General features: G+C 39.2%; 1 protein-coding gene across 1 annotated transcript; it reads right to left on the bottom strand.

Annotated features, from left to right (window-relative positions):
• Positions 1–9,884: 9,884 nt before the first annotated feature.
• LOC130657351 (sacsin-like) lies at positions 9,885–26,782 on the bottom strand. The gene is made up of 8 exons (XM_057460329.1): positions 25,834–26,782; positions 25,292–25,374; positions 24,234–24,331; positions 23,259–23,378; positions 22,471–22,618; positions 20,812–22,281; positions 10,661–20,538; positions 9,885–10,577 (listed from the first exon to the last, which is right to left on the bottom strand). Exons 2-8 carry the CDS (start codon positions 25,326–25,328, stop codon positions 10,566–10,568), a joined length of 11,763 nt encoding a protein of 3,920 aa, XP_057316312.1. The 5' UTR covers positions 25,329–25,374; positions 25,834–26,782; the 3' UTR covers positions 9,885–10,565.
• Between the last annotated feature and the right edge of the window lie 395 nt (positions 26,783–27,177).

Raw genomic sequence — 27,177 nt, 5'->3', positions numbered from 1 at the left:
AACCCAAGGCAGTAAAACTAATCAAATGGTTAGCTCAAAAAGGGGTTGAGAAATTACAGGAGGAACTCAAGGAGCAGCGTCAAGCCCTTGAGGATAAGGATAATGCCCTGGCCTTCCTGGGTGATGAAATTGAGGATAGGGATAGCCAGCTCACGGCGTTGTGGGATGAAATTGAGGAGCTACAGCAACGTGCCGTGCCCCACCTCCAAGATCCTGGAAAGGATAACAGTGTGGTAATTATCCAGAAAAACAACGACGATACCTTCCAATATCTTGCCATTTGTGGTCAACAGGGGTATGTAGCGCAAAAGATTCGGAATAAGCTTGTTGACTACCCCAAGGGTGGGATTGTCGTACTAGCAGAGACACCAAATATAGGAATAAGTGGTCTCCAAGGGTGGACAGATCTTTCCACACCCAACCAGGCACGATTTTTACTACTCTTGCGGGTATTAAAAATTACCCACACCATATAGCATCAGGGGCCTCATTTAGTGGTGGGTTCCCAACCCCTTCCTATGGGATATCATTTTTGACCCTTTTGACTGTATGTTAAAAGGTAGTGAAATATCAAAAGATGGAAGCATACATAAAACAAAACCAATTTACATCAACTACAATATCCAGCTACCTGTGCTAAATTGCTGTATCAAGGCAGGGTCAGTGACTGGATATTGCCCAACCTGCTTGAACAATTTTAGGCATCAAGGTGGAGTATACTACGAAGGTTCTAAATACCCCACCGCTGAAGAGCCTTCAGACATGTTGGCATCAGGCGAAAAAGCATGGGTACATTTGCAAGAAGCGAGATCGATGATGATCTCGAGGATGATATTGAACGTCTAGGGCTCTATATCGTTTGGGCTAAAGAGAACAACTATGGTGCACTCTGTTACCAGGTCATCAAGGATAGGAATTTGAATCTATCGGATTTGGCTGATATTGCAGCAATAGGCGATATACTCAACTTTCCAATACCAGATAGACGTCTAGTCGATATTGATTTGGAGAATGATCCTAATGTTATCAAAGGTATCGTCTATGGGTACCAGTTCTACACCTAATATCTTTTGGACTATCTAAGTGATCCGAATGAAGATGATGACGAGAATGACGAAATAGATCTGGGTGATCCAGAGGAACTCGTGAAAGCATTTTATTATTCATTGATAACCTCCAAAAGAGGTACCTGAACACCCTCTGAGATTAGCATGAGTTCCTCCGAAACCAAACTCCTTTCAGGACAGTCTCTTAAATAGTATAAAATACGACTACCTGCTACAATACGATCCAACCTGTAAGTATGTTTGCTTTGAAAGGCGTCAGTTGCACGTCTTTTAGAGTCCGCGTGCTTTTCTCCTGGTTGTAGCAAATACAAGTACAATCCATCATCAGGTAGGGGTTTTTCTAAGGGATATTCTTCGCTTTTCGCAAGTGGTACATCATCTAGTTTAATCGCCTTGTTGGGCTTCATGCCGATCATGGCAGTCTTGCTGTTGTTTAGAATTTTTACGATAGTGTACAGGTGCTTGACCCAAATGAAGCTAGGCTCCCCGGAGACTAGCTCTTGCGCATCCTGAGGCTTAAAGAGTCCTTCTGCAAGTACCTTATTGTACGACTCGACAAAGGCCGTAAACGTATTATGCTATTTGGTGGTAGCCCGTTTAATCTCCACCCCATTATCCTCCAGCAGCTTGGTTACGTCCGATTTGAACTCGCTAACGTTGTCGCACTGGAAGGTTCTTGGGTAGTGTAAAGGTCCCGCTTTGTAGATATCTTTGATCATATCCGCGACCTCGCTAGCCCTTATGGTACGCAGGGATCTAGCTACTTTGTAACGTGAAGCCACGCCAATACCTGTTAGGATATACTTGTACGTATTGCCATATAGTTTGTCATGTGGCATATAGAGTAGATCAAATTGATGCATTTCATTAGGTCTTGTAATGGTAAAGTGCGCCCTTGATGTATCTCAGCCACAAGAGCTGCCTGGATAGCCAGTGGGTGGCCTTCTTTTTGGATAGACAGGCTTCTGCAGCGAGAAATTTGATAGCCTTGCGACCGGTCCAGAGATTTTCTGGGGTATAGTAGATATTGCTTAGCTTTTCAGCCTCTTCCTTGGTAACAACATGCATTTTTGATATGTCTTTATTATACATGTTAAAAACGCGTTCTTACAAATACTTATAGGCTACGAACCCTAGCAGGGATAAGGAGCCAACAACGAAGGCCAATTCACCATCTTGTTGCTGCTTGGAGGGTGTGTAAAAATCTTTCAATTGCGGGGCCTTCTTGTCCGAGGCGATGTAGTACCTGTACATCTCGTCGTCCAACTCCTGAAGACTTTTACCAGCCTGTAGTTGCAGTTCCCGCTGTTCGTTGAACCAATCAAATTTGGCTTGTCGATCTTGTACCCACTTTGCTTGGGCTGCTTGTAGTTGTTCCATTGCCCTATCATGTCTTTTCCTATCCGCCTCACCGTCTCCTGCAAGTGTACTAAATAGAAAATTTGTGCCACTAAAGGCTAATGCGTTGATTGGCACGCTGGTGACAATAACAGCTATTGTTGCCATTCATTGTTTGATCTTCTTGCAGTCCAAGCCCTCTGTCTCTCATGCTGGCAGATCCTTACAATAGGCCGTCCTCCTTTCATTCCGACATATATCTCTACCACCGCATTCTTTACACTGGGATCTCCGCCTACCATGGGGGCATCTGTTACATTCCAGTGACGCCTTCTTTTTATCCAGGCAACATATACAACCTGTTGCCGTCTTTCCATTTCCCAGCACTCTAAATGCATCTAGGAGCAACACTTTTTTACACTTCGGGCAGCTCCTGGTTTCCTCCGGCTGCTTGTATTCCCTACAGCGATACCTTACCCTTTCATGAGGGCAAATCTGACTGCCCTTGCATTTTTTACAGCAAGCTCTCCTCCTTTCATGCTAGCAGATTTGACTACTCTTGCATTCTTTACACCGTGATCTCATCCTTTAATGAGGACAAATCTGACTGCCCTTGCAGTAGATGGATCTCTGCCTTTGATGGGGGCAAATCTAACTATCCCCGCATTCTTTACAATAGGCCCTTACGCTTTGATGGTGGCATATTTGACTCCCTTCACAGTCTTTACACTCTGATCTTCGCTTACCATGAGGGCATTTGTTACGTTCTCGTGACGCCTTTTTTTTATCCAGGCATTTGATGCATGTCTTTGTAGTTTGACCATTTCCCTAAATGCATCTAGCAAAAGACTCTTGTTACATTTTGAGCAGCTCTTGTTTTCCATATTGACTCGTTTTTGCCCTTGGAGGACAAACACGAGTTGCGGTCATTAGTACTCCACGCTAAGAAAACTACCGTCTAAGATGTTCAGCTGCGCGTCCTGCAGAAGGTAAACATGGCATCTGAAATCACAGGTTCCGTCGGCCTTCTTAGCTATATGTAACGTGATGCCATCACTAAGGCGTTGTAGGGGTCTTCCACTACCGTGCAGACTGTCATCGGAGGAGGCTGAAAAATCGACGAACAACGCATATCTTTCGTTGAAAAATTTCCCGATGGTGACGTTACCATCGTGGGCACCGCAAATGTTCACGATTTGTTCGAGATAGTCTTAGGGAAGCATTGCATGTCTGTACAGTTCCATTCAACGGTAAAACTAATTTTTTTCAATCTTGGGGTTATGAAACACTTCGTTCACACCAGCATAGCCCTTCACTTTACCGGGGTCTATGAAGAGTAGCAAGACACCCTTGAGGCTTTTCGCAGGGTATCAATCTGCAAATTATAGCTGGTATCAGCTTTCTTCATTGTAACCACCTTGCTTCTTAGGATTCGTTCATACGGCAAAGCGAGTCTCGCATACCTTGACATCATGGCACTCGCAAGACCTACATAAGTGATCTTATCAAACTCAAGTCTTATATTGGTGATCTTGTTGGCGGCGTCGGCAGCCTTGGCTGCCGTGCTTCCCGAGGCTGCTGTCCCTGCATCTTTGATTACGTCGGCATGTGCTGCGAAATGCAGGACAAATTGGAGACGGTCGTACAATCCCGCCTGATAAAACGGAAGATCTCTCGTTAACTCAAACATCTTGCCCAAGGGCACGCAGAAGGTGTTGCCATACACGGCAACAATCGCCTTCTCCTCGTCGGTACCTACATGGTCAGTGGCCTTGACTTGCCAGGATAAGGTTGTTATCACGATTGAACTTGGGTAACCACAAGTCCCGGTACACTGTCAGGGTGTTATAATCAGATATATTATGTACCTCATTGCTGTTCAGGGTAATACGTAGATTCTTCACCAGGATTTTGCCAATGTTGCTGACAATGGTACGCTTTGTATTGGTCCCCGTCAGCGTCAGGTCAAATAAGAGCTTGAGACTGCCAGGAAATATGACATCACTCTAGGGCATGTTTAAAATATCCACATAAAGATCTACATTCTGGTTAATTGTAGAGAGTATATAGCTTATCTGAACCCTCTGTTTTCGGCCTTTGATACCGAAAAGCTGCTTCGTCTTTGCATATGGGTCTGGGGTTGTTCCGAATGCACTCATTTTATTATATAAGGGAAATCTTCTAATAAAATTCTAATTAATCCAGTATTTTATCACGATCTTCCGGATGAGGGGTGTCCGGATGATAAACCCGATGATACGCAGAAACTTCCAAACCCCCCGGCAACGCCATGTCCTTTAACATCAGGAGAACAACAGGGTGTCGCGGGGGAGGGTTGGCCTTTCAGAACAGAGGCAAAAAATACTAAAAAAAAAGGTTGATCCGAGGCTGGAAAAGCCTATTGCGATACCCTACGACGAGTTTAGGGTAGAAGAAAAACGTCTTTTTTCAACGATATAGACCTTACGGCATTAATTACAAAAGATAAGGGTGGGTTGCAAGCTTCCGGGGAGATGATCAAGAAATTGAAGGCAGATCTCATGCGAGCCCTGGGTTTTCCCGACTATTTTACTACGCCCAACAGGGGTAAGGCAACGGTCCATGCACTTAAGAAAAAGCTTGATGAGATGCCACGAAGAGCCTTATCCAAGAAACTTCATTTGCTGGCACTGATGAAGTTCTCAATGAACGTAAAATAAGAGGGTTTAACCAAGCAGCACAGACTATAAAGGGTAACTTCAAAGACTTGAAAAGCAAGATGATCTTATATGATAGCGAGATTAACAAGGCAGAGGGCAAGGTGAAAGAACTCGAGGGGCAGAAAGCGGGGTAGACGAAGGACAGAGGGCTAATCTTGAGAGGGAAATAGCAAAGCTGGAGGAAAAAATTGAAAAATTGAACGATTTAAAAGAGGCCGCGCAGGATGCCCATAGCTTACTTTGCTCCCAAATTTACAGCCAGCTGAAGGTCATCAAGGAAACTTTGATGAGAATTGCCGGATATGACACGTCTTTGCTGGAGAAGCTAAAGATCTTCTTCAAGGAGCAGGGATAACCATAGCGAGTATCGTCTCTGCAATTAATCTACTTATAAGCACTCTCGTGCTCGCAGTTACAGGAGGAGGTGTCGCAGTGGGTGCTGCAGGAGGTGCCGCGGGGAATGGATTTGTAGAGAAACAGCTGGAACAATTGGGTAAATTCCTCAAATATCTAGCAGGTAAAGCAGGTGCCGCATTACCCGGAATTATGGGTACCATAGTCTCGTTCTTTTTGAGGGTAGCGGCAACTGTTGTTGAGTTCGCAGCCAAGCATCTGTACATGGCCATCTCTTCCGCCGTTGGGTTTGTCGTGGTCTATGTTGGAAAGGTGTAATATTAGCTATTTTTGAGCCAGATGTAGGTAATGATGATCCCTACCTCCGTTGTAATCAATGCGGTCTTGGTATCCTCGTGTTGTTCCCCCCTGTTGGGTATGATCAGGGGTATGTATAGGAGGTGTAGCCTGCTTGGGAGGCATAGATGGCATAGCCTGTATAGTATGATCGGGAGTATGTATGGGAGGTGTAATAGGTGTGGCATGCTTGGGAGGTATGGGTGTTTTGGTAATATGCTTAGGAAGTGTAGTATGCTTAGGTATTTTGATAGTATGCTTTGGGGGAGTAGTATTTATAGGTGTTTTGATAGTATGCTTAAGGGGTGCGGAGCTGCATGCCTCACAATAGGCTTGTTATTCACATCAACCTGGACCCCCACATTGACGTTGGCAGGTGCGATCAAAATGTTATTATTGTACCCTACAATTTTCCCGATACGCAAGTTCATATCAGAGGGCAGCATGTACACGCTTGGCATGACGGCAAAATTCACCGGAGTTCGGGCATATTGAAGCACCTTTTGGAACTCCGTAATGTCATGTCCTACATTTTCCCGACGCTGTACCATGGCCTCAAGTTTCTGTAATAGGATTTGCCTTGCTGTGTAGTTATCTGCACCGTATCCGATTAGGGATGCCTTACCCCTTACCTGCGTCCCCAGCAACAGGACCACGGAAACCCGGATACTCTCGCTTAGTTTGGTTAGACCCTCTGAAGTTAGGCCCTGACTTGTCGGAATAATGAACTTGGCTCAGTCGCCGTCGACTTGTGGCCACCATCCCCCGCTTGTCAACGACAACATGACAGCTTTAAGCTTGTACAAGGCATTTGTATCTGCACCGTATTCGCGACACACTTGGGCGTACCCAGAGGTGGAATAGGGGTTTTTATACTGAGAAAACCCATCGTAATACGGCATGGGTACCTTCATTCTTGCCAGGATACGGCGCATGTGGTAATAGACATGGAATTTAAAGATCGAGTTGACGAGTGGTACCGAGCCTGTGAGGTGCTTGGCGGATATGCCTAGTGCCGTGGTTGCGCAATGGGTCGCAAAGCTAACCTGGATATTCCAATAGTCCAAGGCCTGCCCTGTCCAGTCCACCTTAACAGGGTCATCCAGCAAATTGGTAGGGATTTTTATAGCATGTTTGTTAAACTCGGGGAATACCACCTTGATGTGCGAGTCTGTAGACACGTACAAGCCCTGATGTTCAAGATTTGTAACACCAAGTGGCCATTCTCCCCTGTTGGACTTGTACTTTGCCTTGGGGTTGTATGAGTATATGTTCGTCCTTTTCTTCTAACACGAAAGGGATGAAACAACTCTATATTACCGATATCAAAAAGCCCACTATATTTGAGGACTATCTTGGACAGGATGGTAGAATTGCCCTGAAATCGATAAGTATCAGACCCGTATGGCGCCGACCTGTAGCTTTGACACTCCAATATACCTTCCTTTGAAGGGCTCGACAGATCGTCTCGAGTTCATGTTAACATACAAATATCACCATGAGAAGAACGTTTCGTTCACCGGCCTCACGATGCATTTGCTGATAGAATAAATGAGCGATATAACCAAGCTGTACCCGAATTTACCGAGTGCACCTGCACAAAGTGCTGATATGCCGGAAGAAAGATAGGTCTAAAGGCTAAAAAAGATTGAGGATATTGAAAAGTACTTGCGGGATGAGATTAAGGAGCGTACCAGGCTCGCAAAGAGGTTTAAAATGCATGAGACCTGGGTGAGGTATACGTACCATGGTCTGTTAGGTATAAGCGTTATCACGTCAGGGCTTGCTATATGAGCCATAGCCTCTGGCCTAGGAGTACCCTTGGCTATTGCCATGGGTGGGATCACCATCGCCGTCGGAATCGGACAGGCCGGTCTGCGGAACGCCGGGAAGAGGCTGGGTGTGAAATCCAAAAAGCATGAGACTATAAGGCTACTTGCAAAGACAAAGCTGAATTCTATCGTTGATCTTATCTTAAAAGCCATTTGAGTTCACCCTGATCACACAGGAATATAATAAGTGCATGCTACTAAAGGAACAGATACGTCAACGTGTTAAACAGATTGTGAACGCTATCATAGAACAGGAACGTGCCCAGTTAGTTGCTAAGAGCCGGGAAGAAGGGAGGCAAGACGTTTTAAAAAAAAATCAGTCTGTGCAGTATGTAAGCGGTACCTAAAGTCCCCACCTGAGTATAAGCCTTGATTTTGTATATTTTATAGGTCTCGTATGACCTATGAATTATATGGTTTTTTAATCCCCACTCAGCAATCATTCTTTTTTGAAGTTCTTATATCGACATTCTGTAATATGTACCTGGGGGTAGTGGTTTTTACATTGCACATACACCGATGAAATAACCAGGATGGCACTGGCTTGGCAGGGTTTATCGTAGGGTACTGGCATACCGTGGAATTTAGTCGTGATTGCATCCTTGTAGTATTTGAGTTTAGCGTTCACATAACGGTTCTTTTTCACGGGCTCTGTCGTCAATTGCTCAGATATCAGCTCCTCGATCTTGGACCAGATTTGGCGATACTTGGCAACCCAATCAGGGTACTCTTCAAAATCAAGACTCAGTGCCGGTACTGCATTTGCGTTGTACTGGGTCACTCCATGCGGGGGACCAGATTTTTGGCGTCTTTACCCTGAGGGCTACCACAAGGTCTCGTGTATGGTATCCTACTATGTACCGATTATCCTTACCTCCGTTAGCAGGGATTGGATCCGACACTGTCAGGTAATCCACATTGATATCGTTGATGTCTGTGAAAGTAGCAGCAATTGAGTAGAATAATTTAGGGTTGACAAGCTCATTCTCAAATTGTAGCTTCATGTTTATTGTATTTCAAACGAATTCAGAGAATTGCCTGTCATTGTACACATGCAGCCACCCCCGTTATACGTGATTATGGTCCTGGTAGCAGTGCCAGAATAAAAGTTTACCCTTTACTTTAATTCTACGTCCGCAGGCGCATCTGTCGTAGACATCGAGTACCCTTTCCCTGTTCTTTCGATATCGCTAGGGCCAAAATTGGGAGTAAGATAGCAATACCGGCCATAACTGTCATGGGTACTGCACTTCCAGATATATCAAATTTTGATTGACAGTTGATGCACATTTTTTATAGTAGTATCTTACAACAAGATAACCATAGTATCAAATCAATGCAAGGAATTTGTTTTACTTCAGGTCACCCCCAAATCTTCTGAGGCGTCTCCAGTCTAGAGCGGGCTTTGTAGCGCCTTTTCAACAGCCACTGTGATATTTCGTATGCATTATCATACACCTTTCGCTCTTCCACATAAGCCAAGCAGCACGCATCTCCACAAAAGTAGCCCTCGTATACGTACTCACCACCATCGCTCATATGGGCAGCCATGTTTTCCTTGACAAGAAAAAAGTCAGATTTCGCTTTATGTTTTGTACTCACCTGTGGAGGGTTGTATCTCATGGGGCATCTGACTTTATCGCACAGTTCTACAGAGCACCAGTAGCAGAGTACCATTTTAAATCCATCCCAACAAGGTCCAAGGATTGCTGAGATTTACTGCGCATGCATTGATTATTAGCATAAGGGAATTCCCCTTTGATTCATTTTTTGTATGATTTGATGAGCAGTAGACTATTAGGGAATTATGTTAAAAATTTTTGACTCATTTTTGTATGAGTTTTGATGACGACACTACATTGCACTGATTATTAGGGAATAACCATGGCTAAGCACGGCATGGTACTGGATGGTATTGCTGGATAATGAGGACTTGCTGTGACGTGCGCGTGCGTGTATGCGCGACTGTGCTAGAACATACATTTCCCTATCTAGTGTGATGTGTGAATCTAATACAGAAATAGCCTACCCAATTACTTGTGGTGGCAAAAATTCGACTTGTTAACTTCTGGAGTTGTCGTGAAACCTGATAAAACTATTTCACGGAGGACCTAAAGACATTACGTCGTCGTAAAAAACATTACGTCGTCGTAAAAAACATTACGTCGTCGTAAAAAACATTCTCGTCGTTCCAAAACATTCGAGTAGTAACTCAGCGACGTTGTCATTCCCATATTCATGCGTAAAAGTCCCGGAAAAAAAGTAGTCCAATGAATCTGTTCTAATAAAAACTAAAATTTGTTTTAAAATTACACGTTTCTTTTTATCAGTTGCTAGGGGCAATATCAGCCTGCTTAGAAGTTGTTAAGAGTCATATTTAATTTCCACAACAATTCAGCTTTACACTATTTTGTTGATGTTGTAGAGGTTGTTGTTTGCAGTGATTCAGATTTAAGTCGCAGTGGCTTAACTTTTTAAATTTCCAGCCTAGCCAGTTGCTTAAGTATTGACCCAAACTTCAGCCTCAGCCCTTAGCAACGCGATTACTTCTAAAACAAAACTTGTACTCTACTACTTAAAATATCTACCTTAAAAAAACACTTATAATAACTTGTTGCAGAAAAAAAACAGTGTTCAATTTTTATTTTCAAGACAATTGCTATAAACAGCTTTAAGTTTTCCCGCTAGAATTTATTTTCGTCATTTTTTCTTAAAAGGTAGCCAGAGAAAAAATGATGTAGCATTGGGACGAGGTTGGGAAAACGTTAACGTTTACAGTAAAAAGGCGGGAAATATGTGAAGGTCGCTTTTCCATGCGTGAGTCATTTCGAACTTTTTGTTGTCGGTTGAAGTTTTTGTTTGAAAAATCATTGTGCTTCAATACGTTGGTGCTGGTATGCGCTGTTTTAAGTTATGTTACGTTTGAGTTGTCCTCAGGATCATCTACGGAGCTAAAAAAAAATGTTCAGAGTCCATAAAATGTGTAAACATTCCAGGTAAGAAAATAACGACAAAATATACATTTTACACTTACCTTTAAAATTTTAGCTTCGTGGTTCCATGCAGAGAATTCTTTTTCTATTTCTTTGTTTAACTTTTTTATTTCTTTTTGCACATGGTTAAACAGAGGTGACTCTTTCGAGTCATTTGTAAAATGTTTCATGTACAACCTACGTGAAATTATCTTTACTTCTTCTTCATCTTGGCTGCATGTCAACATTGAACTGATCTCCGCTTCTTGATCTTTTGCACTTTTATTTTTTGTTGTTTTCGTTTCTGCATTCAGACCTCCAACAACATCATATCTGTACAAATGCATCGCTTTGATAGTTTCTGTAATATTTTCAAATATCTTGACTTGACACTCTGCCAACGCTTTGTTTGTATGCTTTTCAACTGCAACAATTTTTCCGTAACAGTATTTCGTTTGATCCTTTTTTGCTCTGACGATAACCGCTTCATTTTTATTAAATTCGACAATGTCTTGCTCCATCCAGGCAATTTGATCGAAATTCACAACTTCAGCCATATCAATCACAGTCCTGATATCATTCTGTTCGAGTAACTTTTCCAGACCATCAGGGGGCGGATGAAATAACTGCAAGAAAACATTTTCTTTTTGCTTGAAGATTTCGCAGAAAAGTTGAAAAATCAGGGGAGGTATTTTGTCGAAGTTACTTTCCACAGCAGACTCTGCAACGTAAACAACTAAACCAGTTTCAGTCTTCTGAACGAAAAAAATTTTTTTCGTTTTACTATCGAGTATAACTTCTCCTCGATAAGTCAAACTAGTTACTAAATCTTTCACGACTATTATTTTCGCATTCTTAAACATTTGAAAAGTATTTTTGCGCATTCCAGAATTTGTCTCCCGGTCCATAACAAGCCGTGCTAAACTTTTTAAAAACAACGGTGACTGCAAAACGGATTTAACTTTCATACTAACGTGGTCTTGATTAACTGTGACTTGCTGGCAGGTTGCAACGAATTCAATCACCACCTCCGTGATTAATTTCGGCTTTAGTTCCAACGGTAAGCGTTCATACAAACTTTGATTAAATGATAATCTATCGTTTTTATTTTTATCATCTTCATAAGAGAGCAATAGAACTTGTTCTTTGCAATATTTCAATCTTATTAGCATCTCCAAGTCGTTGATAAAAATGGCTTGCTTAGATATTGTCATTCGCATTTCATCTTGTCTAATAGCCGAAGTTGGAAGAAACAATTCCACACCCTTCAATTCACTCTCTTTTACCTCTTTCAAACTTTCACTGAGTTGAAACAAAGCTATTTTTACCAAGCGAAAATCTGAATTATCAAGTGCATTTCCACCAATTTTTAAATGGACCGAAGCAAGCATGTCACAATAGGATTTAGCAGTTGGATGCTTCGCGCAACCAATCTTTGCTAGAGCGCCAGATTGATTTTCAAATCCGGGAAAAACCGGATTCAAATAAGGTGAAAGCTGGGTATCATTACAAAGAAATGCTCTGGATGGGATATCGATGGCGTTACTATGGCAAACTAATATACAGCTTATTTCACCACACATGCGAGCGATATCTTGTGTCACAGAACCTGTATCAGCTACAAATTTGTAAAACGAACTTAATATATCAACAATCACCTCTCCGTCTTCTTCTTTCAGCTTCTTGTGTGTCGCTGTATCTGTGCTTGTTATCGATTCAGTGATGTTTTTAATATGCTGGATAACTCTATCTATGAAAATGTTTGACCCTGGTTGCTTGTCCTGTGCGGGACACATAACACCAAGTTGGGTAGCTTGGTGTATTGTACTCACAGCGTACTTGGGAAGAATTGTGGTTGTTGTCCAGAGTAGCTTTTCATATTCTTGAATCGAGGAGTTATTGAAGCAGATCTTCTTCTGGTTTAAGTTTTTGCTGGCCGAAATCTTTTCAAAACGCTCATTAATTTTGTATGGTATTATGAAATTAATGGATTTAATTTTCGACAAGGCTTCTTTCGCGGTCAAAAATAAGTCGCTCTCCGACAACTCTTCACATAGCTTTTTTGATAGTTTCGTTGCTTCTTGCAAATCCTTCATTCCTTCGACATGCTTGGCAAACTTGACAAATAAGTCAACAGTGACCTTAGTTTTTAAACCAATCGATTTTAAAAAAATCAACCAATCACCTTCTACGTAGATATCTGACGGAAAGTCATCTTTAGAAAGCAGTAGAGTGAACAACTCTATGTTGGGGTCATGCAGTTCAGTAACGCACTTCCTTTCTCCACATTGCGTCGGAACAAACTTTACTGCTGCTAAAGCATTGAGTAACTCATTAGTTTTATTAGGAAGTACCTCGTTCTTAAGAAATTGCATGTGTTCCATAACTTTCTCATCAGTGAGTCTATCTATGACTGGAAAAATGTATTTTTTATAGACACTCAAAGAGTCTAATGAATTAAAATGAAGCGAGAGAAACAAGTTTTTCAGAGTATCAGTCGTTTTTAAAAGCAGATCTTTTCTGTCATCTTTAAGGAATTCTTTAGCAATAGGTGGAACGTCTCTCTCTAAAAAGAACACCTCGCCAACTGCATCGCCCATCTGTCCATCCAATCTTTCAAACAATGGTAACGAACACAGTTTCAATACATAATTTTCACCAAGTTCTTTTACTTGTTGGTTTAAATGCTCAAGTATAAGTCGAGCTTGATACGGTGTTGGTGGTTTGTTATTTCCACATTCAAAAGACAGCAACATTGCATCGATGTAATTTTCAGCAACATTCACACAACCGAAAATGTGCTTAGCTATCTCATAATCAAAAATGTGACTTGCTTCAAGTAGACCATCTCCATATGCTTTCATCAAATCTTGACTGTCATCGTTGCAGTCGTCACAAAACATAATGGCCTTTCCTCTACCAACTGGAAGTAGCATTTTTTTATCCTTGTATGTTGTGAGTAGCAACGGCAAGCTTGAGATGCTGTGAAACATTTGATCACGGTCGTCATTTGTTTCGAGTAGGTACATCCACACCCTGTTCAGCCATTCTTCTGTTGGTAGCTCAACACCACTAGCAAACGATGAACTGTTCAAATAGCTTCCTGTAGGAACATACTCCTCAAAGAGCTCCAAAAATGCTTCAAATGTTAGATCTTTAAAGGAAGCTTGTTCACTCCAATCACGTTTAACTTCCAATAAAGTTTGAAAAAGTAGAGGATGAACAAACAAGCCTTTATGATCTACAAATATGTTGCTGAATCGCGTAAAGAAGAGGGGTTTCTTTGATGAAAATTCTGAGATGCTCCCATCTGCAGCTATACAAAGTGGAAGTTCTTCTACGTTATTATCCTCACTTAAGCAGTAGCGCAGTAAAGTTAAAGTATCTTCAATGTTTTGAAAGATAGAAGCGCTCACTTTTCTGTTCTCTCCTTGTGCTGGCAAAATTGAATTTTTAACTTTATTTAACTGTTCTCGCACCAACGCAGGCGTTACCTTGGTTAAGGAAGTTCCGTATTTTTCAATATTTGAAGTAATTCTTTCTGGTAATACATCTGTTGTGATCATACATCGCTGAAGAACACAAAGAAGTTGTGATTTAACACACATGAATGAATGTTCTCTTGTTGCTGGTATATATACCAAGTATTCTTTCGGGGTGTAGAAGGCCAGACAGTTTTCTTCAACTTTTAAAACAGATAATACGCGTTTACTTAAAATTTGTCGGTAGAACTCCTCAACGAAACTATCCCAAAAATCATAAGGGTTGAAATCTTCTAGTGATGGAAATAGTTGATAAAAACTGTTGACCTTTTGTAGCATTTCTTCTGAAGTACCTACATCCTCAACTGCTAACCTTTCTGCTGAAGTTACCACATGTTCGACATAACAAGGTACCACGCAGTTTTTCAAAACATGCCGATTCCATTCTTGCTTTAACTCTCCACTTGATCCGTACGATTGTTCTTGCGCATTCAAAACAAAATTTCCACCGAATATACAATCTTTTAATTCGTTATTTAACAGACCCTTATAGAAATTATCTGCAGCATGAAACAGCTCATCCGGGTTACAAGTTGACACACTTTCACAGTATGGACATGCGTTGTCTTCCAAAATGGAAACTACCACACCCATTGGTATTAATTTCAATTCGTTGTTTTCAACCAATGACACGATAGATGAGTCCAAATCGGTCAAGTCAGAAAAACCAACTTGCTTCAGCATATTTACGTGATGAACGTGAGTATCAGTTGAAGAGGTGTGTTGCAGACACGCGTTGTACAATATACGCTGTGACTCGCGCGTCAAATGCGTGACATTTCCTAAGTTTCGATGAAGTTTTTTTTCAAAGTTTTGGAAATTCTTTACTTTTTGCTTGCTTGCGCCATATTTTCGCAGACGAAAATCATTACTTGCAACTTTTCCATTTTCGTCAATAACACTGAAGGATAGCTTTTCGACATGTCTTAGTAATAAAAGAAAACCTGGCACATCTTTCAAGAAAGCCCCAATAATTTCCTTCATATCGTCAATTGTTGTTACATTATTAGAAACTTGAGATTGATACGCCATGTTCTCAGTCCTCAAGGGAAAGCGAAACAAAGTGACATCCTTTGAATCAGTTGGATTTAAACTTTCCACCAAAAAAGTTTCTTTTACTTCCTCGCAGTTGTATGCGTTTTCAAGGAAAAAATACCCAGATTCTATGGCGTTGTCGTCGGACAAAGCGTTGCAATCGACTATCTTTAACACGCTGTTACACGCAGCAACATGTGTTAGGACGGACGGATAATCAGTGATCGCGCAAGCTACAACGTCGCCGCGACCGTACATTCCTGTAGTTAGAACATCGCAGTTAATTCTGTTTAAAGATGGAAAAGACTGGAGGTTATCCTTCGTGAACACACTGTTCGTTTTTAATATTAACGCTGGTCCTAGCATCTCTTTCCATTGGTTGCATAAATCAGTTTGAGCGACACGGTGTCTAGAATCGAGTACAAATTCAACTTCTGTACAAGCTGCATCGTCAGCGTTAAACAGCATTTCTTTCAGTACATCCTGAATAGGAGTATTTGGCACAAAATCCGCTCTAAATAAAGAAGGTGAACTTACAAGATTTCCGCCATCAGATGCGAGTTGTATTGCATTTTGTGGTCTTTGATACTGCCGAATGCCGAGACGACAACTAAGTGATTTTGAAATTCCTTCGTGGATGAATTGATCAGATTGTTGACCATGTAGCAAAACCTGTTCCGTAAAATACATATCTCTGACGTTTCGCATAACACCAGATCTGTCCGGTAGAAAAATGTCTCCGGAACAATCAGCGGTAATCATTTGTGGCAGGACGCGGTACAAAACTGTGTGCAAGATACTCTCAGGTAGACGGGATGTGAAGTCTTCTTTGACTTCTTGTAACACTTGCACGTAAGTGTTAACATCACAATGCTTTCTTACACCAAGATTCAACATTACATCGGGAAATTTAAGCCTCAAAAGCGCTGGAAGTTGGTGTATATAGTTGGGAATCTCCTGGGAAACTTCAAAATACATTCGATGAGGAAGAGCAAGTTCACCAGTATTAGTGTATAGTACTTTGAGGTTTTTCAGCTCTTCATATGGGACGTTTTTTACATCGTGCTTCAAGTAATCGTAAAAGGTTTGTAACGTGTGTATAAATCTAGGATCATCTTTACAACCAGCTTCGTGAATTTCGTTTAATTTGACCATTTGCAGTTTTACTGTGTCTATTGCAGGCGCACAACCTGGTTTTAGTTTCATCACAATTTTATCAAAAGCTTCACCACAAAGGAGGACAGATAAACACGCAATATCCTTATATTTGGAAGGATACACCTCACCTATTGAAGCAAACATACGTTCATCCATATACCAACTCGAAAACAACGAGTCGTCTGTTTTCTTTAACACTGGTATGAACGGTTCATGTAGCAGCTCGTTGCGTGCTTCGTCAGACAGGTTATCTCTTTGTAACTTCTCCTCGATAAACTGCACGAGGTATTGACTTCGTAAGATAGCGCAGGGTATGTCGTCTTTATTTTGAGCTAACAACCAAACAGACTTAATTCTTTTAATCAATCTCTCCCACGACAGTGTAACTGCAACCATGCCCAACGCTTGCAAGGTGGAAGTTTGAAAGCTAGTTTCTGGAAATACTTCCTCATTAGTATGATACAGTACCCCAACTCTACTGTCTGGCATAACAAGCTCACTTGGTAAGCGTAGCCTACCACGTGGTTGGGTAGGGATGCAAGGTGTAGAAGACAGGTATTTTCTCAGCTTTTTGTGCACTATATATTCGTTTAACAAAAAGCTCAAGATTTCATCTCGCACTTTCTGATCTACCCCATCCCAGTGTAAAGATTTGAAAAATACACCAAGGAAATTTTCTTCGTTTACAGTATGCTTGGAAACTTCATCTGGAAATAATCTTGTAAATTCGTCTGATAACTCGACACACACCAACTCTTTCTGATTTGACTGTTTGTAATACCAATTCATATAGGATAGAACTAATCTAGTTAATTTCTGATCAAACGTTTTCGTTAGAAATCTGACATTATCCCACTTCATCCACACGTTTCCACCAATCGGAATGACAGCTTCGCTGCACGTGCACAAATGTTTTGTTACCTGCTGCGCTATATCAAATACAAATGGAAGCTGGACATGATTCTGCAGGGGAAACATTTGAATCCATTCTTTCAATGACCACCCAGGAAACTGTTTACACAGTTGGACAATTAACTTGAGATATAACTCTACTATTTTACGACTTATCTCTTTCTCAACTTTTCCACTTGCTATAGCAGCAACACTTAACCTAGCGTCGTGTATAGAAACAGGCAAGAAACTTTTAACTTGCAGTGGTAAGAAGGAGTAGATGTTGTTTATTTCAGCATCTGTCACCAGCGTCACTGTCCCATCCTCTTTCTCTTCGTATCCAATAGCTACTGCACTATTTGATTCGCTTGACTGGTCATCGCGCGCAACATACCATTTTTTTGTTTTATCATCTTCACCTTGTATTTCGACACACGACATTCTTTCTTCGATCTCCTCATTGCCTGATATGTCTTGATTATCCATCTTATTTTGAGGCAAGATAATATTTCTATGCACAGAACAGAGTGTAAGATTTTCTGCGAACGATTTGGATTCTGCATTCAAGTAAAGTATCTCAACCGAACATACATGTTTAGTGAAGAGAAGTAAGTCACTCAACAAACGCTTCACACCCTCAAACAACAATTTCATGTCCACTAAGTCTTGCTTCAGTTTGCTTTTAGCCGCTGTAGTGTCATTCCTTAATGGTAACCTGATGAGAGTTCCGTCAAACTGTTTCACGTTTTCGTTACTGTAATCTACGCATGCGCCAAATATTCCATGAAACGGTTTAAACTGATCTGAGAATTTCTTTGCATTAACATTGGATGGCGTTATAGGAATTTTGACGGCATGTATATTTTTCTGTTCGCAAGCCTTCCCGAGATACTTCATATGTGGATCAACTATTAACATTGTGTCTCCACTGAAATAACTTGGGACGTCAGTTATGCTGTATACTGCATGAAAATCTCGCGTCTTTGATTTCCCAGTGCAATTGTCACTTAGAATTTGGAAATCTTCGTCTTTGAAACATGTATTAAAATACACCCAAAGAGCAGGACCTTGCCAATCTTTCATGCCTCCATCTATTAACGCTGTTTTAAAATTCTTGTTTTGTCGTTCATCGAATAAGAAACAAACTTTCGTAGCACCAATACTGTCGCCGTTTCGAATGAGTTGGACCGGCAATGCGGTCTCGCTAGATTGTTCATCTATGTTATTCTTTATACGCGATATTAAAATTTCCTGATTTTTGCTAGAACTGACATCTGAGATCATTTTTTCGCATACTAAATAGGGCACGCCAAGTTGATCAGCAATCTTTCTACCTAACTTACGATGCACTATGTTGAAATCTTTGATGTGCTCAGTACTTGTGTCTTCTTTAAAGTCAAAATAGAAGCAATCCTTAACTAAACAAAATTTTAGTGTTTCTGACTCCACTGGGATAAATATTGACGATTTAACTTCATCATCCAGTGCTTTTCCTGCTAAGGCTGTTGTAATTTTCAAAGCGAGCTTTAAATCAGCGTCGCTAGTCTCGTGGCCGACTTCATCATATTTTACCTTCATTTTTCCTAGAACTTCAACATACACTGTCTCTTCTGTCTCGCCACAGCAACCCAGTTTTTGCAGGACCTGTTTAAAACTTTTCGGGAACGTTTTTGGCAGCAACTCGAAGTAGGGACTCACATCAACTTTCGTTTCCGCCAGTGAAATCTGGTCATAAGATAAAAAGGATTTACCTTGCCATATCTTGAAATTGTTTTCTTTGAAACGACTTGCAACATCGTTGACATCAAACAAAGCTAGATATTTATACACGTCAAAGATCATCTTGCAATAAAGGAGTGTTTCCTCCTCAGCAAAATCTTCTATGTCGTGAATCTTTTCCAAGTGTGATAGAACAGTATCTAACGTTGGAACAGCTATAAAATGAAGCTTTTGGAGTTCTTCAGTTAATTCCTCATCAACAATGTACGAGACGGAACCAACTAAATGGTTAAACCTGGGCGCATATATGTTACCCACGGCTTCTAAATGCACAACACTTTCTCTCTTTTCCAGACCTCCAAACCACTCCAGTGAAGAAGGGTAATCCGTAGGACGGTGTTCTTGAATCGGCATCCATGAAAATTCCATATATCCGCCCAAGTCAAACTTTCTTTTAAAGCTGATGGATAGTATGGCTTTAGCTTTTGCAGTGATTCTTTCTCTGGGTGTAGATAAATTAATAATGCTTTGAATGCTGGATCCAATGTCCTCTACAGTGATGTCATTAATTGTTGATTTTAATCCAATCAGCTTCAATGTTGCTGCGTCAAAGTTTTCATCAGGAAACCTTCCTACCTCTCCGGAAAAGAGAAGGTCGAATAATTCTGTGCGTTCGAACAAGTCTTTAGGTTGGCAACGCACTCCTTCACTGGTGACAAAAATATTGTTTTTTAAAGTATCAAGGAAGATTTCTGACACTTCACATTGCGGCAATCTTTGAAGAAGAAATTCGTTGAAAGAAACCACCTCATCTTCAGAAAGTAATTCATAATTTTGTAAGACAAAGGCAGAGATATCTTCGAATGACCAATATGTCAAACTGTCATGCAATCGACCGTTAACAATATCGGATATGGACTCTGAGATAACAAATTTTCCAAAATCACAATTCCAAACTTTTGGAACGTCGTCTGTATTGACAATTTTTCCATCCCTAATTGAGATACGAGTGTTTCCGTTAACAGCCGTCAACAAATTTAAGTCGCAAATCACAGCAGGTATTTCCTCAGTGGATTGTAATATAATTTCAAGAATAGATTGATGTACATCAGGAGATGATTTATCTAACATCACGTTGATCATATCCACTCCTTTATACACGCCAATATTCTGAAAAGCTTGTAGAACACCATTAGTTGGTAGTAGTAATCTATCAGCAGACACCAAATCGTCTATCAATGAAGGTATTTCCTTTCCGTCACAAAATATTAGACCGATCTGACGAAAGAAATCTTCCAACCCATTTGATAAACCATCGCACATAAGTAAAGGTGGTTGACAAAGTTTATACAAGTACTGCTTCCTAAGTTGTGTAATTGGAATTAAAGGAAGACCATCCAACTTCTCCATACGGATTCGTTGTGTTTTGACGTACCTCCAGAAATAAGACAGCCATGATTTTTCAGGGAACGTATGATCATTTAATGGCCACTCCACAAGAATTTGGTTAGTTGACGTCCATTGTTGTGGAAGGTTTGATATTACAGCGTGTCGGACATTCTCGAAATTGTCTAATAACACCAGGTTCGTTTGACCTGCAAATAAAGTTAGGGGTAAATGGGATAATCAAAGAGTTTTAAAAATAATAATATGTAGTAACTTTGTTCTGTATATTTAGAAACTTAGACTTTTGATTTCCCTACATTGAAAATATTCTCAAAATCAATAATTCACGCATGGCTTCCTACAACCTGAATATATGCAGGGAATTTGTCTACTGTAGATTTCACGGGACAAATTGATGTACAGTATATCGAGGAAGCAACAACTCGCTTTAACATTTTTTAAATTATCAACAAAATATTTACCTGAACGTGCTGCAGCTATAACAAGTGTCAACAACATCTCTCTGTTGTAAAACATTTCCTCGTCCACGACATTTTTCCATCGTGGTAAGATTTCTTTCGTTGCAACATTTGTTGTAAGATACATTGCATTTTGTTCACTTCGTGGTTGGATACACGAGTATTGTCCATTTCCGAGACGCAGCAACATTAGACCACTTATGTTCTTCAAATCGCTTAAAGTTTGAAAGACAAACGAGAAGACATGGGATTGCTCTGGAGTAGTCAGTTGATGGTAATACTGCGGATAATGTTTAAGTAGTAATTGTATACTTTCTTTGTTCACTACGTTAAAATGCGTTTTAAATGTGTTCACAATACGGTCGGGAACGTTGACAACGTTGATTGCTAAACTCTCCAGAAAATTGAACACAGCAAGATGTTGATTTCTTGATCTGAAACTTCTTTCATTGATGAAAACAGCGTCTTTAATAAACACCCATTCTTTTTTGTTTTCAACAAACATACTTGGAATTGCTGTTAGTTTGGCTAAAATATTTCCGCAGTAAGGCAGCCATTTTTGATTTACGTAATTTAGATCAGGCCACAGTTGGTAGATCAAGTCAAATTTTCTATCTTCCTGCATCATAAATTTCATCAAGTTGACATAAACGATTGGAAGAAGATGCTTCACCAAAAGGTCGTTCCAATCCGAATCTTTCCACGTCAATATATCTAACGAATCGACAAAGCCACCATTTATATAAACCGGGAATCCAGAGGGAGCTGGATTTAATAATTCTGCAGAACTGCACACAACACCAGCCTCGACGTCATCCATTGGCATAGCAACTGCGATGTAGGGATTGTAAAATAAATTGTTACTAATAGCAACATTGTTGAGATCACCATGGCAACCAAACTGTTCGCTCACATCGTATGAGCAAACACTGCGTAAGCCGTGTATTCGTTCTTCTATTTTAACATGATGGTTCAACACTTCCTCGCCGAGATTCTGTTCTCCCGTACATCCTTTCATAAGATTATGAAAGTCTTTTCTCTTCTGTTGATATTGTTGCGAAGATCCCTCAGTTATTTTTAGCATAAAAACCTCTTTAAGAGTATTCTTTTTAGTACCGATCTTGTACAATGATATTGTTTCCAGATTTTTTGCAAACAAAAGATTTAAATGGCCATTGTCTATAAAGGATTCAAATAGGACTGTTAGATGGTCTTTCGTGCAACATGCTTTTGACAGCTCCGTTCGTACATGTCGAAGAGGAAATCGAAATAAGGTACCATTACAAAAACCATCAGCATCAAGCGAAAATCTTGGTGGTAATTTTTTAAACAAGTTAAAATCTGATAGTGAAACATCAGCAAACAGCATTCTATCCCGAGATTGGGAAAAATCCAAATATTCAAGATCCGACTGAACGCGTGTTAGTGGATCAACATACGCCATCCTGCTGCCACTTGCCACGACCATTTGATCTGCAAAACAAACAAAAATTGACAAAAACGCATTCCATCATGAAAAAGGCAAAATTAAGTATCATTTATTACTATATCGCGCCGTTTCGATTTGTGTCGTGTCGTTTCGTGTTGTAAAACAACCTGACCAGATTGAAAGTAATTATGCAGCTTGTGAGGTGAAACATGCAGCGAAAACGAACAACTCACCACTGATATGAAAAACAGATTGAAACTTGTCACCAAATCTTCTTCTCTTGTTGAAATCGTCACGCAATAATTTGCGGTGGATTGAACTCAGCTCATCCCAATCAGAAGGAGTCATTAGGGTATCCATAAACACATACAACGCTGGTCCCTATCATAAAAAGATGGAAAATGTAGAGAATGATAACACAAAGTAAAAATTCATAGTCGAAACGATATCCCCCTGTTTATACTAAAAAAACACCAAGTCATTCAAAATCGCAAAATGTGCCCCTCAAAAAAAACCATATGGGAGATATTAAGCTTCTAGCCGCCTATTAAATTTATTAAAGAGTTTGGTGGAAGACTGCTATAGAGCCGATGAGTCAGTAGTGTTTATAAATGAATCTTTATCATGACACAGCTGTGTATCCATCTCAACGGAGAATGTTTTATTGCGATCGGAACTTTGATCATGATGGGCAAGTATAGGTGTAAATCATAATAAAGTGTCGCACATAGTGTAGTGGGTTCGTCTGCAGGTCTCGGTTCTGAGAACCACGGAGCGAATTCCATTAGTAATGCACGAATTAGTTCTATTTCAATATGATCAGGAGTGTTTTCTTACGTAGCATAAAAGGTTTTTCTTGTAGGAAAGTATTACGTTGCACCAACTGCCTTGTCAACAAGTAGAGAGGAATAAACTACCCTCCCATGCTAGTATGAACAAAGCATGCTAAGTGGTATTGATGATGAAGAAGATAATTACAACAAGAAGGGAATGTACATTTTTACTTAAAATCCATAGGTACCTGTGACTCGGCAATAATATCAGAAGAAAAATGTTGTCCTTTGATAAAACGATGATCGTTTTCATCGTGGATGAAGACAATTCTGGATGCTCCCGCATTTTCAGCATTTCTGACAAACTCCTAAAAATTAAATATTTATAAGTTCCATTTATAAAATTAGTAAGCCTTATCAATATTGTTATTTCTAATTTAACATTTATATTTTTAAGCATGATTGCGTTAGATGGCTGAATCTGCAAATTTTCTAGAATCTGGGCTAATTCTGAACTTACTATATGAGATGAGATGAGATGAACTTAGATTGGAAATAACTGAAATAACTTTTTGTAAAACAAAATATACAGGTTTTTTCTTTAGAAACATGAGTATAATTGCAAAAATTTAACTTCCGACTTTAGTTACAAAAGATTGCAGTGTAATCAGGGATTTATTCAAAGTTCTTCTGCCTATATTATTGCCATTATTTTAAACTACGCACACACTATTAGTAAGGTATTATAAAAAAAACATTTTCTCACAAATTTCTTTTATACACGTTTCTTTTTATAAGAAAACCGTTTTTTGACCTGAGGCTTAATTTTCTTTAATATTTTCTTTGTATTCATTAAAGTCTTTTGTTATTTTTAGATAAATCTTGTTAGGATGTACATTGGACTATAAAAAGAAACTTGATTGTGTTGTGTTTTTGAAAGTTATGATGATTTAGCGACCGAAATATCAAAGTCTTTAAAAATTGGAACTTAACACGCTGAAGCTGGAGATTTTCTTTAAATTTTCTTATAAAAATTTTTCTTACAAAAAAAAACCTGTAAACCATTAATACCATTTTCAAATTGAACCCGCGCGTTAACCTTAGCTTTAGTTTTAAATGTTCGTTTCCTTATTCTAAATTCCAAAGCCTGGTATTCAATCGTGATTTTACCAATTTTAAATTCTGTATTAGCTTGTGTAAGAATTAACTAAATGTAGACTGACCTTTAGTATTATGTTCTTATCTGGATTTTCCTTCAAAATATTTTGAATTTCATCTATCCGTTTAAGGCGTTGAAATTCTTGGACGTCTTGATCGGTGACTAAGAAAGAAGACATCGCAGCTATAAACGGGTATAAACTTTGTGTTTCAAAATAACAAGATTGAATCAAGAATTATAGAGAATGCAATAGACATGACTATTCGAAATCATTAAATTGTTTAAACGAAGAATTATAATTCTGCTTACATAGAAGGAACAATAAAATCAATAAAAATTTTAAAAGACTGTTTAAGAAAAAAATTGAAATTTCTTTAAGAAATCTCTATGCTGAAATTAGTATTTTTTTTAATTACAACAGGTTACACACTTTTTATAAATTAGGCAAAAAAAATTAAGCAACTTATTTAGCATCCTTTAACCTCGCATCAATCAACTTAACCTTTTTAGCTAAACCATTGCAAGTCTCTTAGAAGCAACGTTGTTAAAATAGTGCTATATTATGCGCCAGGAATTTTTTTTGTGTATGTTGAATTTACTACTGATGAACACATTTTAAGGGTCAAATTTTCACAGGTAGAAAAAATAGCTGGTGCTAAGAAGCTGGTTAATCAACTTGAAGATTAAAAGACCCTCTACTATCAGCAACCTTTGACATGACCCCATAAATAGGAATTCTTTTAAAAAACAAACACGTTTCCACTTTTTTTTAAAGCCGTGAAGACATGTTTACTTTTTATTTGGGTATTGAAAATATTTGCATAAGAAACTTAAGAATGTCAACCCCATTCCCATGATCTCTTGCCTTTTTTTATATTAGGATGGAAGGCGTCCCAATATAAAAAAGGCAGAAAAATCTGGGAACAAGGTTGCCAGGATGTATTAAATTACTAAACCAACCAAAAACAAAAAGTAATAAAAAGCTGGCTTCTATTGACACAACATTTAATTTCTTTTGTTGCTTGGCAACAGCCTAGCCCTTTACAAATAATTCTCTCCCCAAGCTCCAGGCACAATAGACCGTGTCAGCTTATATAAATAGAAATAAAAAGAAGCACTTACTATAATCTTGTAGACTTGGAAGGAATGAATTAAACATATTTAAATTGTTCAGTCATACATGACGAATTTTTAATGAAAAATATCTACAAGAAAGAGTTAGAACTCGTGATTGAAAATTCCTTGTAAACATATAAAAAAAAAGTTCTGTATAAAAATTGATTTATGAAAATCTGGAAAACTTTGCCACGAAAGAAACTTTACAGAAAAGAACTATTTGTGTATGTCATAACACAGTAAACTAATTGCTGAGAATATTGTGTTTAACTCTAAGCGTATAGACATCTATACCCATTTGAGCAATCCTTCTACTTCGCACCAATAAAATTTAGCTAAAAATTAGTGATTTTTCAAACATGGAATCTTTCGCTAGCTTAACTTTATATAGTAAACAAACGACTTTTCCTGATTATCTAAGTACATTTTAAAAACATGAACTTTGAAAGTGTCGCTGGCTTCTCATAACCAACAATAAACTAAAGAAGAAAAAAAGAAAAGAAAAAAACTTGATAAAATATATAAGTAAAATTAAAATCTTTATATACCTTTGCACAATCTAAACAAACTTCAACCTCATCGCATTCTCTCATAGAATAGCAGAGAATATACAATCACTTGGCAACAATCCCGCCTCGAGTCTATTCATACATTTCTAAGAATTTGGCATAGTGTCTACGATGCTGACTCGATTATTCTGCTGTTGCACAATATCTTTCGGTAAAATAAAACCAAATAAACGAGTTCAATTTGTAAACTCCATTCGATGATTGATTTGTGTACTCAAAATAGACACGAGACACGGGTTTTTAAAAACAGCACTTTTTAGAAATATTTTAGAAAGATAAAAATGCCCCGGGTTAAAATTTCTAAAAAGAAAGAATTAATTTCCAGATCTATGATCAACTTTCTTTTTCTCCATGTTGAATGTAAATCTAACCAAGCTAAACAAAAATTGTGCGCCACAGAAGTGATCGTATAAGAAACAGGCTTTTCAATACTAAAAAACCATAAGTTGGAAGAGGATTCGTCTAGTAACCAAATTTTATGAATGTAATAAGATCTGACTCTTATGTTTTAAGAAAACTAGAATAAACTGGAAATCAATATAGAAAGTGTTGCGGAGAGGTTGCCAAGGCAAAGGCATGCAAGGAAATAGGAAGAGGAATCAGGAAGACAGGGGTAGGCAAGGCATGGGAGCCACAGGCAAGGACATAGTAGGCAGGCACCAGAAAAGGCATAGGAAGGGTAGGCAAAGAAAGGCACGGACAGTGCTAGCAGGGCAATGGAACGGCAAGGCAGGGGTGCATGACTTTAGTAGAAAATCTCCACCTTACAACTCAAAGATTGCGTATACTCAATATGTCTAAGTTAAGTATCATATTAGTCCAGGAGTATAGAAAATATTGAGGTGCAAATGTTTCAAATTCAATATCTCAAAAAAAAGTCTCAAATTTATCTCAGATCAATACACAGGGAATCATAGCAGAATTATGTGCCATTACAAGTATTTAAACAATCGGTCATAACGACATATCATTTTTTGATAAATCTGAGATTAACTTGGTTCCAATGACAACAACATTAAAAAACAACAACAACTCCATCGCCGTGCTAAAAACACGTTGTCTCGCTCAATCAGATATTTACGAAAATTTACTAACAAATGACCAGATAAAATTACTGGGCAACACTGATAAAATGGCAGAATTTTTTATAAATTTGATGTATAGGGACGAAATCGTATAGAAATCCTATATACTCTCCACCGTGCTTACTTTTCACTTATATTTGGCTTACTTAATGAGGAAATGGGCTTCGCTACGCTCCGTGCGCTAGCGCGCACTCCGCTACTCTCCGCAAAAATTTAGATTTGTTTATCAAAAGGATGT

The sequence above is a fragment of the Hydractinia symbiolongicarpus genome, chromosome 9, assembly GCF_029227915.1.
Source record: "Hydractinia symbiolongicarpus strain clone_291-10 chromosome 9, HSymV2.1, whole genome shotgun sequence".
Classification (NCBI taxonomy): domain Eukaryota; kingdom Metazoa; phylum Cnidaria; class Hydrozoa; order Anthoathecata; family Hydractiniidae; genus Hydractinia; species Hydractinia symbiolongicarpus.
This window is presented reverse-complemented; position numbering and strand designations above follow the sequence as displayed.